This window comes from Rhinatrema bivittatum, chromosome 1 (assembly GCF_901001135.1).
Source record: "Rhinatrema bivittatum chromosome 1, aRhiBiv1.1, whole genome shotgun sequence".
Classification (NCBI taxonomy): Eukaryota; Metazoa; Chordata; class Amphibia; order Gymnophiona; family Rhinatrematidae; genus Rhinatrema; species Rhinatrema bivittatum.
Window position 1 is genome coordinate 50,942,993 of NC_042615.1, and position 18,750 is coordinate 50,961,742.

At 38.9% G+C, this 18,750-nt stretch overlaps 1 protein-coding gene across 5 annotated transcripts in view; it reads right to left on the bottom strand.

Annotated features, from left to right (window-relative positions):
- Positions 1-3,242: 3,242 nt before the first annotated feature.
- The window catches only part of NR3C2 (nuclear receptor subfamily 3 group C member 2), a 531,591-nt gene continuing 516,083 nt past the window's right edge, over positions 3,243-18,750 (bottom strand). For 3 of the 5 annotated variants that reach the window (XM_029604838.1, XM_029604888.1, XM_029604756.1), the window contains exon 9: positions 14,540-14,695. In XM_029604838.1, coding sequence (XP_029460698.1) covers positions 14,540-14,695 — 156 coding nt within the window. Of the gene's footprint in view, positions 3,752-12,661; positions 14,696-18,750 lie in introns of those variants that run through there. The other 2 variants (XR_003857159.1, XM_029604625.1) reach the window with 2 other exon arrangements.

An 18,750-nucleotide genomic window follows, 5' to 3' on the forward strand; every position in this document is an offset into this window, starting at 1 on the left:
TTTGTACCTATTGCTATATTTTTCTTCTTGCTTCCTCCTCTCCCAGTTGTATTTTTCCTTGTTTTATTGTAACTGCTATTCCTGCACCAGTTCAGTTCATCTAGTTTTATGTTCATTACACTAAATGTTAAATGTAAACCGGGTTGATGCGACTACCAGTCGTGAAAGCCGGTATAGAAAATAATAAATAAATAAATAAATAAATAAGGGGAATGGAACAGCTCCCCTATGAGGAAAGACTAAAGAGTTTAGGACTTTTCAGCTTGGAGAAGAGACGGCTGAGGGGGGATATGATAGAGGTGTTTAAAACATTGAGAGGTCTAGAACGGGTAGATGTGAATCGGTTATTTACTCTTTTGGATAATAGAAAGACTAGGGGGCACTCCATGAAGTTAGCATGGGGCACATTTAAAACGAATTGGAGAAAGTTCTTTTTCACTCAGTGCACAATTAAACTCTGGAATTTGTTGCCAGAGGATGTGGTTAGTGCAGTTAGTATAGCTGTGTTTAAAAGAGGATTGGATAAGTTCTTGGAGGAGAAGTCTATTACCTGTTATTAATTAAGTTGACTTAAAAAATAGCCACTGCTATTACTAGCAACGGTAACATGGAATAGACTTAGTTTTTGGGTACTTGCCAGGTTCTTATGGCCTGGATTAGCCACTGTTGGGGACAGGATGCTGGGCTTGATGGACCCTTGGTCTGACCCAGTATGGCATGTTCTTATGTTCTTAACTTCCTTACTATAGTGGAGCCCCTCATCAATTTTAATCCCTATTCCAGATGACTCCAGACGTTCCTTCTGCACTACTGTGTAAAGGAAGTGTCTGAAAAGCAAGATATAAATCAAATAAATAAATAAATGTCTGCAGTCCACAGTCCAGGTTCTCCTTGCGCCTGCAGTAAGATGGACTCTCCTTTTTGGAGATTCTATAACAGTGGTACTCGATAAATCAGTCCCTGTGTTGCTCTTTTAAGAAACTGTAGCACAGAGCTGAGTTTGGCAATTTCTCTCATTAAACCAGACAGGTGGATACAGATGTTGCTACCTTGAAACTTCTAGAAACCTTATCTGATAGCTACAAACCCACTGTACCATTCCCCTCATCCTTCACTTTCGTGGGTATTGAAAATTCAGAGAGGTCTGAGTGACCTAGAGATAGACTCGGCAAATTGCTGGTCTAATTGGTCAAACTGGCTATTTCCTTTACGCGTGCATGTCTTAAGATCTGCTTAGCTGCATGCATTAAAGCCAACAAATCCCTAGGGAAGATACATGAATAATGTTTGCTTGTGTAACCACAAATTAGGAGCATAGATATGCCCTCTAAGTGTGAGACAATTTAAAATTTCTGCGTATAAAACGAGTGTGTGGGGGCGCCATATATATGTTGTATGCGCACACGAGCAAAGTTACCATTCCCCTGTATGTCAACTATACCAAAAATGCTTCTTCATAAAGGTGGTAATAAAGAAAGGTTGGAAACTACAAGCCAATTAGTCTGAGCTCTTTGGTGGGAAAATTAATGAAGATTCTACTGAAGGAAAAGACAGGGAAATACCTTGAATACAGCATGTTGCAGGATGCTAGGTAACATGGTTTTACTAGAGGGAAGAAGCGTAAAAATGTCTGATCAGTTTCTTTGATTGGGTGACCAAAATAGATTAGGAACACATGCTGGATATAATATACTTGAATTTCTACAAACCTGAGCTACTGAGGGTTAGCCCTAAGGTGCGGGACTGGATTAGAAACTGGATGAGTGATAAGTAACTAGAAGTAATTGTAAACAGAGCTCACTCTTGAGGAAAGAAAGGTGATGAGTGGCATGCCTCAGGGACGTGTCCTGGAGGCTGGTTCTGTTTAGTATCTTCTTGCGAGATATTGGAGCAGCATTAGTGGGGAAAAGTTTGTATGTTTACAGATGACACGAAGATTTGCAACCATGTGAACACCCTTGAGGTGAGGGTGTAGACAGAATGGGAAGCTATTTAAGTCAGAAAAGAGGTTACGTGGTTGACATCTAAGTTTCAGGGTTATGCATTTGGGATGCAGAAATCCAATATTACATGATTGGGGGGGGGGGGGGGGAGGGATATTGATGTCCATCAAGCATGAGAAAGATCTCAGGGTGATCATATCTGATGATCTCAAGGTACCAAAACAGTGCAAAAAGGCAATAGCCAGAGCAATGCTACAGTGCATAGAAAGAGGCATCCATCGCTGATAGAAAAAAAAGTAGGTGATAATGGTGCTGTACTGGTCATTGTTGAGACCTCATGTGGAATATTGTGTCCAATTCTCGTGGTTGCACCTCTGAAAGAATATAGACAAAATAGAGGCAGTAGAGACAAGGTCTACCACGACCTCAGGGCCTACAACAAATCCCTTTGACATGAGACAGAAAGTGCTAATTATATATATTATTGTGTGTATAAAAAAAAAACAGAGGAGAGAAAGGGGGAGGATCAGAATTAATAAGGTGACTGGGATAGAAGTTATTAAAGCAGGTCAGCGGGTGCAGATACGGAAATTTCGAAGTTTGTTTGTAGTATATTTTTATTAAGCTGTTTCACGTTTCTTTGGTGTTTAATAAACTTTCAGTGTCCAGAGGGTTAGCTAGAAACAGTGGTCTTTTGTCCTCAGACCGCATGGCTTCTGGCTCTGCAGCGGTTTGTAAGGAGACGGGGAGCTGCAGAGTGAGCAGTGGTGATGGTGTAGCTTCAGAAGGAGGAAGAGGGAATTATGAAATGTTTGAAGTTAAATTGGGTAAGTTTGAAAGTTATAATTAGTATGATAAGGAGTTTTTAGTTAGTGGATTTTTTACCAAAGTTTGGTTGTTTGTTTTTTATACAGGAAGGTGTTAACAGTTTTAATCTTCTAAAGCAGGCTATAAATGTGGTTACTCTTTGAATCTATTTATATAGGTTAAGATTTTGTGTAAAAGGTTTCCTTGCTAAATAGATTAGTGATTGTAGTTAAACCTAAAATGGATATTTGTTTTATTGGAGCAGTAGGCATTCTTTGTGTAGAGCAGAAAGAAAGCGGGAGTGAATAAAAAAATAACCCAGAGGGCCATGGATCGAAACCATCCTCTGCTACCATATGCTGATTATTCTATATATATATATACACACATTATATATATATATATACACACCGTAGAGAGGACAATAGACATTGGAAGGATATGTATCATTTTTATTACAGTGTTTTACATTGTAATTGTAATCCACTTTGTACAATATTATTGGAAATAAGTGGAGTAGAAATTTCAAAATAAATAAATAATGCACAAGGAGCAAATGATTTTCATTGGAAAGGAAGCTCTAAAAGATGTCGTCATGATATTAGTCTTCCAAGGGCTAGACTTAGGAGTAACATCAGAAAATATTCAGTTCTGGAAAGGGTGGTGGATGCATAGCATGGGGGGAGGTCATGAGGCAACAACTGTAATGGAGTTCCAGAAAGCCTGAAATAAGCACAAAGGAGGCCCAGCTGCAAAGCAGTAAAGCAAAATCTGGAAATGCACCCGTGAACCTATGGCATGCACCAAGAAATAAACTGGGCAGACTAGATCATTACTTCCTCTGCATTAATATTGCATATTTCTATGGGACCGTTTCTTCTCATTGAACTTCCCAATCTGAATCGGGGATCAGTCATGTAAGAGGAGGAAGCTTGGGGCAGTGAGGAGGAGGAAGAGGGACTATATACTTACAAAGTTTCAACTTCGGGCCCGCTGCTGAGCTAGAAAAAAAAAAAGAATTTACTTGGGAAATACCTGTGGACTTACAAAACAATCCATTACCAAAATTCTAGGTGATTTCTCTTCAAAACCCAAACATAAATAAGAGTCCATACCTCACCCTAGATTGCAAAAATGAATTTAAGCATTTAGGTAAATGAAATCATGAAAGTAAAGTCCGACCTCCTGCATCAGGGGCAGGAATACACAAGGATTTGGAAGAGGAGTGCGAGGGCCTATGAGTTGGAAAGGAGAGCAAAAGCATTTGGGTGGATGTTAAGAGCCCTAGGCGCGCCAAAGCCGGGAGATACTCGTGTGCCTGGGGGTCAGGGTGCGCCGCACAGATTTTAAGAAGCGCCCGAGCGTGCGCGTGCTCCCGGCACATGCACAAATCGAAAAGGCAAAAAAAGGGGCGGGGCATGGGTAGCGTCTGGGCAGGATATGGGTGGTCCGGGTCTGCAGTATGAAGTCTGCACGTATTTACAGGCACAAGCGTGCCGGAGTCTTTACTTTACTTCTGCTATAGATGGCGTGCAAATTTTAAAATTAAAAAGTCTTGGGCTAGTCAGCAGGGTTTGAAGGGTCGGGGCTATTAGGGTAAAAGGGAGGCTATCTAGCTAGGCGGTTAGTAATGAACTGGGGGAATGGATATTTGCATAGGTGCGGGTGCCTAGCAAAATCCCCTTACTTATGCGCTAGAGGCGGCATTTGCACGCACATGCGCGCATCCATATGGAATTGTGTGCGCCTGTACGCGCGTACTGCCAATTTTATATGTTAAAATGGCCGCTATGCAAGCATACATGTACGCCTGTTTACGTGACCGTCAATGTGAGCACGTCTATATCTGAGCTTACTTTTTCTCCTGCCCTGTCACCTTGATAAGAGATCATGGAACCAAGGCCAGCTGCTGCTACTACACAAACTCTCCTTTTGGTACACTATTTGCAGGCACACACCACAAACAGGGAAAGTTTGGTTTATTAGCCATTAAAATGCTGAACAGGACCACGATGTGCAGAATAGAAAACAACGTTGGGGGTTTTTTGTTTTTAAGGAGCAACTGGTATTTGCTTCATTCCTAGACTACAAAATTGGCATTTATTTTGAGAGCAGCCTTGTGGCCGTATTTAAGCGTGGGGTAATAGAAGCATTTGACTTGCACAATTTTGGAATGGTAGATCTGTTGACCAAAACTTTTTATTTGCCAGAACTTCTGTGTATACTCTACAGGAAAAGAGAACACATATACAAGCAAAAAACGTGTATGGAATGTTCTAAATTCAGCATTTTTGTACAAATTGTTTTCTGGGTTCTTTTTTTTTTTTTTTTAATTATTTCTTGAATATATAGTTTCAAACCTTTTTACATAGGTAAACAAGTGTTCACAATACATGCACTTTTATTCATAGGGGAAAAAGAGAAGGTTTAATTCAGGAGAGAGAAATTACATACAGAGATTTCATTTGGAAGTCTCCTTGCATACATACGTTGGTGTGTACTTTTGCAGCTACTTCAAAGCAGATGCAAAGTACCCACATTCTTCTAGCAGCCTGAATTTTCAAGGAGAAACTCCCAGGGGAGTGTCCTCTTGTAAAGTGGCTTGCAGGCCTATGGGAGTCTGCAAGCTCCACGGTATTAAAATTGCCCCCTAAATCTTTGGGAAAAGATTTACCATTTCCAAACTGCGCAAGCAAAATGACTTGCAGACTGTTGGCACTTTATTTCCCTGCTTTTGCCTAAAACATAAATCTAAGCCTTTGTTTTAATTTCTATTAAATATATGTCTTTTGCAAAAGAAAGAAAGCTTCAGTTGATTGCCCCATGCATTTCCAACATGGTGTCCTAGCTGCCTCACCAACTAACCCAACAAAAAGGACAGGGCAATTATTCTCTACAGACACACTAGAAATCTTGCAAAAACTATAACTTCCAAAGTTTTTTTTTCTGCAAAACAACAAGAATGCTGATACCTGGGAAGTCAGCACGCATTTAAACACACAATTAAAGTGCAAGAAATGCTTGCAATCAAATCATTTTAATTTGTGTTGTATTTGCACAATTTGAGTTAAAAAAGGTTGTGTTTTCAGACATTAACATACAAGCCAAACAACATGATCTATTTATTCAAAAAGCTTTCAACATAGAAGCTAAATCCCAATTACAAAGGAATTATTATGCATAGGTTTCTTTCTTTTTTTTCTTTCTTTACTGTTTACATCATAAACGCTGTTTGTATTTTCCGTTTCTAGGAATCTGGTACTAGACATTGTAGAGAAATTCTGTGTCCTTGTAACAGTTCTTTTGTGTAATTAGTGATCTCTCACTGAGTTCTTTGCTCTGAAGAAGTCAAATCTTTAATAGTACACTTTCAAAGAGTTTTATTAGGGTTTTTTTTTTCATTTTACTGTCAATGCTTGAATGAATCAGTGTAAACACCAGTCTCTAAATTAACTTCTGCATTATTGGTTCTAAAACATCTATTCAAACAGGATTCTATTTAGAAAAACATCTTGCGTTTTCCTGTTTGCATTGTCCATTAATGGCAGGCATGTATCATATAGTAATAAATCTCTTATGTTTCTATTATACCATATAAGTAATTTCCTCCTAGTTCATTTCTCATACTTTCTCTGGACTCTTTGGAATAACAGTATTAACTTAGTCATCCCTTCCCAAAAATAGTTACAAAAATAACCTTCCCCCACCTGAAAGTTTCATTTAGTCTGATATATTTTTGGGGAGATAAATATCATATCTAGCAAGGTATCACCATTGAATGGTGGCTGAAACTGACTGTAAGTCTAGATTAAAATAGATTTCCTAAAATATCATAATGATTTGCTCAAATAAAAATATAAATGTTAGAACTGAACAGTGAAACTGATAGCCAAATAAAATAAATGCTGACTTCTGGAAGAAAATGTGAAAAAAAAAGTTGTAATACATCACTTGTATGAGCACTGTAAAACCAAATGAATGTGAACAATAATGATTAAAGTAAAGGATTTATTTTAACCTGCTTACAGATGTTTGCTAAAACAGACATACTGTACAATTTTGCATAAAGGTATAAATTGCTTTTTAAAACTAATTTAGTGTGGTATTTAATTATATGAGGCAGTTTTCTGTGAACTATGGATTATAGCACACAAACAAAATAAAAAGATAAAAGACAAAACGATGAGTGAACAAACAAGTGTTTAGAGCGGGACAGGCATTTAGCAGTAAAGTTTAGAATTTATGGCTTAGCCGTTTAAACAAGCAAAGTTACTTGCAAGCTCAAAACTTCCAGTAACTTTGTTAATTAGCAATAATAATAATACTAATAAAAAAAAAAGATGATGGAGACTTTATTCACAAATAATCTGGCTCATTTTCTCCACCTACAAGAAGTGCAATGCTAGAATATGCAGGGTAGCACTACTGAGTACTCTCTCACTACATGGTAGAAACGGAATGACAGACATGATATCACAGAATGGAAATAAAAAAAACAAGTTTTTCAGCCCGTGCTCCCACTTCCTGTCCACTGCCAGTAACAGCCAATAAGAGACTAGCAGCAGCAATTTCCTGACTGGTTCTTGCTGGCATTTGGAAGGAAATTAAAGTGACTTTGCTTTTTTTTTTTTTTTTTGTAATTAAATATAGTTTAAGGTCAATAGTGCTAATTTAGTAATTCTGCACACAGTAGCATAGCTGGAAGAAAGAACTCAGAGGGAAAGGCTCTCGAAAGCTATCTTGGCCCACCCAAGTAGTGCGGAGGCTTCCTTCACAGCACGTGCATGGCGCACAGCTAGATTGTCTAGATACTCGGTCCGTTAATGTCCTTGCTACCCTTTGGGCTATACGCAAAAAGCTAGCAGAACAAGTTCTGCTAACTGGAAACATCTTCCGCTTACATTGGTTGTTGCTTTAAGTTCAAATTCAGTGAAGGAAAAAAAGTGCAAATGAAAAAGAGTGGATTTGTGATTTATTTTTTTTAAAATGAAAATAAAACTGCGACGCATGCTGCATATTTTTCAGCTTGGAAGTGTGGCTTTAATATTTCAGTGCATGGTGGTGGATTGTTATTTAAAAGTCCTCTGGATCGGACCCAAGAACTTGCCAACTTTACAAAAGTAACAGCAAGCATAAAATGCTGCACTCTCAGTACAATCTAACTTTCCTCCGGTTTAATGCAGGTATCATTTATAAGGTCCCATGGTTCTATTTACCTATAGCATTTATCAGTGCTGGAATCATATACCTACTCATTCTTAATCTAAAGAAAAATGCAGGTTTAATATTTCGGAGCTCATAAATCAATCAATATGCCGCATCCTGATGGGTTTTTTTATTTTTATCTAGCCTCGCACATGGCCATTCTTTTGCAAGCAGGATGGCTAAAGACTGAGGGGGGAGAGGGGATTTTAGGGGAGTTAGGCTCTTAAATTGGCCATTTTGAAAATTTACTAGGGCTGAGTTCCTAAATTTAGACTCCAGCTTTCATTAGGAGCTTACAAAGTGGATGGCTGCAGAGGCAGAGTTGGGTGGGGAGATAAAGTTAGGAACTCAGCACTGATTTTCAGAACTGTGCACTTAATTTAGGATCTGAAATCTTTGCAAATGAATAGTAGGCCTATTTAGGGGCCTAAATTTTAATGATCTAAAATTATGTGAATTTTCAGTTGAAAACTTAGGATCCTAAGTTCAGCTGAAAATAGACACATAACTTAGGCACCTAAATTTAGAAGCTCAGCTTTATTTGTATATCAGCCCCTGAGCATTTTGGAATGATGCCTTGGTGCATCCTACTTAAAGCAAACTTACTTATTTGAAATCGGTGTTTTCTTTTGCTACCAGTGAAAAATGCCACACATATGGGTCATGGAATTCTATCTTGTGTCCAACATGGAGGTTGTTTCCAGCTCATGAATAGTGATTCCTAGTATGTCCCAGACCCACAGCTGCTCAGTTTATGGATTACCTAAGTCTATGAAGAAGGGAGTAGGAGTACAGAACATCTCCACAAGGAAAGGCGGGTGGGTGAGTTGTATGGCTTGTTACACTACTGTCATCAGGGGCAGTATTATTACAGGTAAGCAATTTTGCTTTCTCTTGTAACAAGTAGTGCCACTGAACCACACATATATTGGAATACCTAGCCAGTTGTCTTCAAATAGGAAAAACAAGATGAACAGTAGCCAACAGTCAAACATGAAAAACATTTTTGTATAGGGAGCCTCCAGTTTTCTTTTCTCCTTTCCCCCAACAGAACAAGAACATCAACCAAGGAAGGCAACCCAGAGTCATAAAAATGGATCGTATGGGGTAGTGCCTTGGGTTCTATGCCTCATAAGGCTTTGAATGATGAATAGCCCAAATTTAGCATCTCAAATGAAAGCCCATGTCAGAACAGTAATAATCAGTGAATGGATGGACCAAACTCCATGTCACAACTTTGCAAATTGGCAACCAGTGTCATCATGGCCCTGCCAGTATAGGCTTTGACATTCCCATCTATGGTCAAGACCTGCTAAGGCATAACAATAGGATATGTAATCTGCTACTTTATTTGAGATACTACTTTTTCTCATTATGAGGCTGAGCCAATTGGGATCAAAAGACTCAAAACGCTGAGTGGATGTCCTAAGGACTTTACTCCAGTAGAAGATAAAGCTCTCCTGCAATCCAATATGTAAAGTGCAGATTCTTCATTATGTGCATCAAACCATGGGAAGAATGTTGTGTAAAGGATCAATTCATGTTAACTTTGACATACCTGCTGCCCACTGTGATGTCACTGGAGGTGGATCACAACATATCCATCAATGAAATACCCAACATATGAGACTCAATGTGCTTGAGGCACCAAACACCTCTGTGATGATTCTATTTCCCCTCAAAATGTGGCTAGAGAAAAGATTAGGGTAGGCCTTGTAGAGGACTGTTCATCCTTGAAGGCAATGCAGTGGAACTGCTCAATGACCTTGGGAGATAGAAATGACTTGGCCTTGGTAGTAAGAAGACATGACTTGGACTAGGCCTAGACATGACTTGGCTTGGTAGTAAGGAGTCTCCCAGGCATTGCCCTTTTGGACCATGGGCAATATCCACATGTTCAGGTGCTTACAGTTGTATGGCAAAGCCTCGCCTTGAGACTGTATGCCGATCCACTTTATCTTGTAAGGTATGAAATGATTTATGACGACTTGAAAAGGGAAGACCACTTTGCCAAAATTTGGTTACCAGTGCAACCTTGCTTCCTTAGGACTTCTGCTTGAGCTTCAGGGATGGTTTAGAGTTCATCTTACTCATATCATACAAGTAGACTTGGAGCCTCTCCTGCAGGACTTATACTGCTCTCAGCAACATCTTGCTGCAGATGCTAAGCAAAAGGACGTAATCTGTGTCTGGGCATTTGTAGCTCTCTATGTAATGATCTATGAGGAATATCTTCGGAGAGCACTTTGGGCAATTCTTGAAACCAATTATTTGCATCCCAGACATGGTGAGGAAAACTTATGATGCAAAATCAAAAGAAGAATACATCTTCTCAGGAAAGAGATATCTAGGAGAAAAAAATCTTTCCAGCTGGGCCACTGACACTATATGTGGGAAGAACTACTACTTTTCAGCGACAGTATCTCTAAGGCACCGAAGATAAATACAAAATGCTGAAAACCCTAACTTAGGTGTTACTTTGAAGAAGGGAGAACCTCACTGAAAAACAACTAGGATTCATATTAGCAAAAATTTCCAGAGGCAAAAAATGGCTAGAAAGTAGAACTAGTATTTTAGAGGTCCATATTAACTCACTGGTTGGATTGCAAAGTTAGCTAGATAAACTTATCTGGCTAACTATGGAGGCATATCCAGTGGTATAGCTGCAGTACTGAATATAGATGGCTATCTTAAAGATAACCCAAAAAGTGTAACTGGCTACCTTTAGGACAGCTATATGGTATGACCAGAGTTATCAACTATGTTATCAGAATATATGAATATCAGTTAGCTGGATAACCTTTCTGGCTTATCTAACTCCTCCCAGAAACACCTCTATACTATTCAGCTAAACTTTATCTGGATAAGGAGATATCTAGCTAATGTTTAGTTGGATACATTCCCAAAATATTCAAAAGTCAGCATTTAGCCGGATAACTTGTGAGAGTTATTCAGCTAAAGGCTTCTGAATATGGACCTCATAGTAAACAATAGCAAACAAAGATCAAAATGGCTCATCCTGTCTGCCCAGTTGAGATTCATCCTCTGTTGTTAGCTGTGCATATAAAATTCCCAAATGCAAAGCAAAATCAACTCCTCCTTGGTTCGTCCACCCAATCTCTGAACTCTGCTCTCATATCTGCCTAAAGCCATGGCCAGTTTCATCACAGTCATCACACTGTTGACCTCCCCATGCTTTCTTTGGGCCCTGATGAAGTCACGTCACTGCTGTTTTTTGGGTTATAACTGCTATTCCATGCAAGTTGCCCTCTTTCAAGTGTACCAATGCTGCTGTTTTTGGTTGTAACTACCGCTCTGTGCAGGTTATCCCCATTTTTATTTTTTTAGCCTTGATGCAATTGCATCACTGCGGTTTTGGATTGTAACTAATGCTCTGTGCAGCTTATCCCGATTTGCTTCATTTCCATCCTCTGCTTATCCCATGCATTCTTTAATTCCAATACTGCTTTTGTCTCCACCTCCTGTGCTCCAGAAGGGCAGCCCTGGGAATGTCTTCTTTCAGCAATGAAAGGAGAGAGAAGTTAGATAACTGCATGGTTCTGGTGTAAGCCAAAGGAATCCGTGTTTCCTAGTGTTCTGTATTAGGCTCCAGTTCGCCTCCGCTTGCTAAGTAAAGGATGGTCCCAGTCTCCCAGTATATATCAGGGGCTGTCCTCTTGAATGAATTTGGTCATGAGCTGATAGGAGTTCTGGCACCTCAGTAAAAAAAAAAAGACTTCCCCTGCTAAGTTTCAGCCAAATCCATCCACAGAGAGGATCCTTAATACATGTGTATGGGCAGTCAAGAGATAGCAATAGATGCGCTGAATTGATGAAATGTACCTAAAATCTGAGTGGCTGTGGGTCTGGCAGTACAGAAAACCAAAGCACATGCTTAGAAAGCTTTTCTTAGAAATATCTGGAAACAAACATTCTCTATGCCAGCATGCGTGGACTCATGTGACCCATGTGTGTAGCTTTGTTGCCCTGCTTATCAACAGAGAAATTAAAATTATTTGATGCACATATAAGTGGAGGGGTGTTCTGCAGTTATTCTTAACCATAAAAATATTCTCAACCTAAACTGTGGTGGCAATAATCATGGCCCCCTAGAAAGATGCACAATATTTGCAAGGGTGTCAGTTTAATTGCACTGGCTCCAGTCACATGGCAATGTTTTTTTTAGCCTAAACCACACCCACCAAGTTTAATTCAATTACTCTGAAGTGTGCCTATCTGCAAAAGCTGGATGTCATTTTAAAACTGTATTGTACATTTAAAGAAATTTAATTTTCATGTGTTCTGATTACAGTATAAACAAATTAAAAAAAAAAAGTAATCTTAGCACCATTCCCACTGGTCTGTTTTCTAAGCAGGCAGAATCTTTCAAATATTGAATTGAATGCTTTCATAACATAGCTCTTTCCCGTCCCACCTTTAAATCAGGAGTAGATACTGACCTACTTAAAGGTATTCCACACTCTTGCCACTTAACCTAATCATAAAATGACCAAAGCAGAGATTTCGTCTCAGTAGAAAGATTCTGAGCTCTACGACTGGTACCAAGTACAAAGTTTAACATTAAGAGGCTAACATCTTATTGGCGCACAAGCAGAACACTTTCTTTGTTTTTCTAATGTAATGTCCATCAGCATATTTTTCGCACTGCATCGGGACTCGCTACCATGTTTGAATGCTATAAAGTAAAAAAAAAAAATATGGGAATATTACTGTGTGTTTTTAGTATGTCTTGAAGTTTATTCAACAACTGTGTAGACTAAAATTAGTATTATACAAATCACAAGGTACCGTTTTCAACATTGAGGAAAGTACTTAAACAAGGAAGTTCCCAAAAAGCCTCCGCTGCATTTGTTAAAAGCTTTCAAGTTTCTCCTCACTGATAAATCTTATGGCAAGCAGTCCACCCAGTCCCATCCCCGCACCACACCCAAAGCAATAAAACAGCAGTAACCGTGGCTATGAAACCACAAACTAATAAAATTCTCAATGTGAGAAAAAAAAGAGTGTGGAATGCCCTTAAAAGGGGCAGAATTGTTTAATCCATATATATGCATATAGTTTTGTAATTTGATTTTTTTTTCCTGGATTAAAACATATACAGATAACCAGACAATTGTATATGCGTTTGGAGATTAGTTGCTAATGAGACAAACTTATACCATAACCTGACAGAAGTCTTTAACCAACTACATATTAACCTGATCCTAGCGCATGTATTATTTTTATTATTTTGAGGCCAGTTTTGCGGGAAGATATTAACGCTTCCTTACATGATAAAATTTACTATTTTTTCCCCTCAAGTAAGATGAGCGGGGCAGACTCTCACCAGATTATGGAGCTGATGGAGCTTTCCAAAGTGCGTTGCCCTCTCTGTCTTGGAAAACGAAAGCTGCCGAAGCTGCAAACAGAACATGGTGTAGGTTTCCCTACGGAAACAGGCAGCTGGATTCCTAGGATGTGCTCAGAATTGTGCTGAAGTCACTTGCAAGCAGTACACACACACAAAATAAAATGTACAGAAAAGAAGAAAAGGCTTAAATACAGTGAGGGTGGGGAAAAAAAAAAAGGCTGAGGTTATTTACAACCAATATTGTAAAATGGTAAATTAGATCTGATGCTAAAAAAGGCACAGCTTTCCCTTTCTTAAATACACTGTAAACAGTTCATTATGCATGCAGAACATTTCACTTTACAAAAAAGAATTACCTTGTTTGTCTAGACAAAGTTATTACTTAAATAGTCTCCAGCAAAATAGAAATCTTTCAAAAATACTTTCCCATTCGTCCTATTAACCATTAAAGATTTGTTTCTCATTTACAAAAGTTCCTTACAGCTTAATTCAGGTCCTTCACAATTTATACATACAGCAATATACAGTACAGCAAAGACTGCAAAACTTATTTGTAAAGCCAGCAACAACAGCTACTATAAACTGAAGCTGAGGCATTTGTTTTAGCATCTTATCCTCTTCTTATTAAATAATGGATGAGCGGCGTCATACAGTGTATGCCAACTATGATGGATAACATGAGATAACAAATGCCACAGGTGGGATAATGAAATTATTCCACAAGTGCTCCTTTATTATTTTACACAATAGTTTATTTTTACAAGAAAAAGAATATTAATGCCCCATATCAACAGTACGGTTTGTGTGCAAACCAAGGGTAAGCTTTATAAAGTTCAAATTAGTCCTTGAACCCTTTTTAAAACAACAAGAAAATCAAGACTGGAAATTCCATGGCATATTTAAAACTTCAGTATGTTAAAATATCAAAATCAAAAAGTTATTGACTAGATATGGCTTGTCATCCATAGGAACAGGAACATTTTCCGAGTGATTCGGGTGTTTAAAAAAAAACCCCAAATGTCCAAGTCAAGGTCTAATCCAATATAATGTTTCTTTATAACCCCGAACTCCTTCAAAGTGATTTTAAAATATTTAGAAACAGCTGAACAATTGCGTAAGTAGCATGTTAAAAATGTGGTTTCTTGGGTCCTTCATGGAGTTGGAATAACACATGGAAACTTAAGGCAAAGTTCTTCTGTTAAGACATTTTCCATCACTTCCTATGAAAGTAGAGAGACTTGGCATTCCCAGCTTCCACCTTTGGTAACTGGTCACTAATGATTTCTACCAACATGGCTGGGAACTCCACTTTCAGTGCCTGAGACTCCCGGAAGGTATAGAAGCAGAATTCTAACAAGTCGCCAACAAGCTGGAAAACAAGAACATGAGACGAGAAGGTCAGGTGGGTGTGTGTTCCCATTGTGAGATCATACACCTTAAAGCACTTGTGCTCAGTACAATGGGGATTAGAATAAACTTGTCTTCCTATCAAACAATTTGACAATGTAAGCTCGTAAATTGATTTAGTTTTTTTTTCTTTCATGTTTGTTTGCTTTTTTCTCCATGCTTTATATAATTACCATAAGGTAAATAAAACTGAAAGGAAAAATTTAAGTTAGGCAATATTTTTAAGCCTGCAGGTCAGTTTGCTTGTACAATTTTGAAATGAAGCATCTTTTACCCAGGGATATAATTTCTTGCAATTTCAAATATCTACAGAAATAACTGTGCAAACAAAAATGCTCTGTGACTTTTGCTTGCATTACTTTTTCTGTAGAATGTATGCCCTCTGAAAAGTTGTAGGGAAATAATGCTTTAAGCAAAAGATGCACTATTTCTAAACCATGCAAGTAAATTAACATGGGCTTTTACACTTGACTTTTGCCTGAAATAATTCTGACACCACCTATGAACAGCAAACACACAAAAATCAGTTCACTGAACTGAAATGAACAGTCCAGAAAACCCTGCCTTTGACAGTAAACTAATGATTCTTTGAACTGGAATATTTAATCTTGCTACTACAGAAGAGAAATTAAAGAATGAAAATCTCCTTCACAAGCTAGTATATGTAGTGATATACTATGGCATACCATACACTGTAAAAAGTTTTTATTTTGTTCATGATGTCCATAGTGTTTATTCAAGATTCAGGTTTGAGTAAAGATTTTGGGTGGTTGACAATTGTATTAATTTGCAGCATTTTATTCAGTACATTAACAGCATTTTATTCAGTACATTTTCTATATTGGTATCATCAAATACACTACTGTGTCTCCTAAAATTAATGTTATATTCTTCTCAACTTACCTTCTTAAATAACTATAAAGTTATATGTTGGTTTTGAAAATAATATTACTGTGCCGTTAAACTCTGCAAGTTAGTAGGTGCTGTTACTTGTGTGTCTTGCTATTTAACCTCTAGATTTATCAAAATGCTATAATTTCGCATCGATAACGCCCGCGATCAGAAAAAGGAGCGTTTATGATCATTTTAGAATTACCGTAGTGTATTGTGGGGTGCGTTAAAAGATTTTGCACCCTGTAATACTTACATTTTGTTACTTGTTACTTGTTACTAGCTTGATGGACTCTATAACAGGGTACTATCAAGCTAGGGCAAGAGAACAGTGTAGAAATCTAATCTTTGGGAGACTTTCCTCACTCCAAATGACGTCAAATCTTCACTGAGGTCTGTATGTCAAACTGACCGCAAAACCTCACCTCGAGTTATTAGCTGGCCCTCCTATAGTGATAAAAATTGTTGACTACTGTGAAGGGCTCCTTAGAGGTTTTCTCTCTCTCTTAGAAATGGCCCATATGCAATCATTATGACAAATTGCAGACAGCCATTTTGGGTATATTGCACAGCTTAACGCCAGGAAAAAAGGTGGAGTTATTTCCGGTGTTAAAAATGCGCAATAGCATGCATTATGCTATTGCATGGTGTGATATTAACCCTCATTTTCATTAATCCTGCCCAAACCCCTCTCCAATCCCACCCCTATGAAAAATTTGCTTTTGTGCAATGTGATACCATTAATATTGCATGTGTGATGGCGTTATCATGGGTAATAATGCCAAAACACAAAAAACCAAAAAGACTCAGGATCCAAATCTTCAAAACTGTATGCACCCAATGTGCTGATAATTATATTTAAAGTTTTTGATAAGACCGCATCAGCAAGCCAGACAACGGCAGTAGGGTAACTTGCCGTCCGGACTACTCGTCATTTGCGGCGTTGTTGTCAATTAAATGAAAGTCTATATTCAAGAAGAATTGCCAATTGTTATGGAATATCAATACATATGTGACATCTGTTCCTTAAAATGTGATTGAAGAATAAAGCCCGACATCGGCCGGTGTTTCACGATAAAAATCGCTTCTTCAGGAGTCAATTACAATGATTTCAATAAATGTAGAACAGATGCTATTTGAAAACAAAGAAACATATATCAAATATGTAATCTGCACAGAATTATATCAAGTACTTAGCTTGGGGTGTTACAGCGACGCCAACCTTCATCCCGGACGATACTGTCTCTCAAAAGTCAATCTTCAGAACTGGACAGAACAAACCCTGAATCACTGACCCTTTAAAAAGCCCGCGTTTTTGTGTGCGTGGTGACGTGTGACGTCCCGTCTCACTGACGAAACGTTACTATGGTGACGTGTCAACAAAGAGCAGCGCTGTCAAAATAATAACGTGATCCTGACAGAGAATAGATGATTCAAAAAAATGAAAAAGATTTCTTTCACAAAAATAATTCTTTCACAAAAATACTTGAAGTTCCATTGCTGAATTCAGCCCTTTAGGCTCGACTGTATCAAGACGATTATTACGTGCGGAGCAACGTTGGATCCATCGTCTTGATACAGTCGAGCCTAAAGGGCTGAATTCAGCAATGGAACTTCAAGTATTTTTGTGAAAGAATTACAATGGGAAAGAATACAATGGGAGTTGACTTGGGTGCCAAGCAAGAAAGAGACCTCAGGGTGATTATATCTGATGATCTCAAGGTAGTGAAGCAGTGTTATAAGGTAATGGCTAAAGCCAGATGAATGCTAGCATCTATAAAGAGTGACATAACTAATACAAAAACCCCCCCAAAAGATGATATTACCTCTGTACAAGTTGTCGGTGAGATCTGACCTAGAGTGTATCGGTACTTCTGAAAGGATATAGACAATGTATAGGTGGTCCAGAAAAGGATGCCAAAATGGAGCAAGGTCTACATTAAAAGGATTAGAGGTAATTTTCAAATGGATTTTAGGGTGTAAAACTGGGTTTTATGCAAGTAAATGGACTTTACACATGTAAATGGGCTTTTGAAAATTACCACTTTTATGGGAGTAACGCCTTGGAAAATTCACTCCATAGAGCCAACTTCAAAAGGTTTTACATGCATAAATGGATTTTATGTCTGTAAATGGGCTTTTGAAAATTGCTGCAAAATATGCTACTTTTATGTGCATTTAACTCCTTTGAAAATTCACTCCTTTATGAGATGAGACATAAGGATATATATATATATATTCTAGATGAAGAGAGAGATTGGGGCGGGGAGGAGGGGAGGCTGGCTATGACAGAGATAGTCAAATGCTGCAAAAGTACAAATAATGCACAAAAAAGTAAAAGCTTCAGTAGAAAGGAAGTTCTAAAATTAACTCAGGACCCCCACTGGACCACCAGGGCTTTTGGCAAGTCTTGGGGGATCCTCCTGACCCCCACAAGACTTGCCAAAAGTCCAGCGGGGGTCCGGGAGCGACCTCCTGCACTCGGATCGTTGGCTGCCAGTATTCAAAATGGTGCCGATAGCCCCTGTGACATAGTAAGGGCAAAGACTATCGGTGCCATTGGTCAGCCCCTGTCACATGGTAGGAGCACAAGATGGCGCCGGCCATCCAGTGCTCCTACCATGTGACAGAATCCGGCCAGTGGCATGGATACCCTGTCACATGGTAATGGGCCATCGGCGCCATTTTGATTAGTGGCAGCCGACGGCTCGGAGCGGGAGGACGGCCCGGAGCGGGAGATCGCTCCCGGGACCCCCACTGGACCACCAGGTACCTGTAAAAAGTTTTTTTGGGGGGGGGGTCGGGAGGGTGGGGGAAGCTAAGGGCTAAAGGGTCGGGTGGGTTTTTTGTTTATTGGCTGGGGTGCAGCCGATAAACAAAGCCGCGATCGGGCCCGATTGAAAAAAAACCCACATGTGAATCCGAACCGGAATCCGAACCGATTCTGGTTCCGATCCACATCTCTAGTCAGCAATGGTCCTTCTCCCATGTTTTCCTTAATGAAAAGTGAAATAAAGTAATTGTTAAATATGTCTGCTATTTCTTCATCTTCTCCCCACTTTGCTCCTTGTCTCCTTTCAATCTTGCAATGCCTCCTCTGGTCTTCTTCCTTTATTTAATATATCT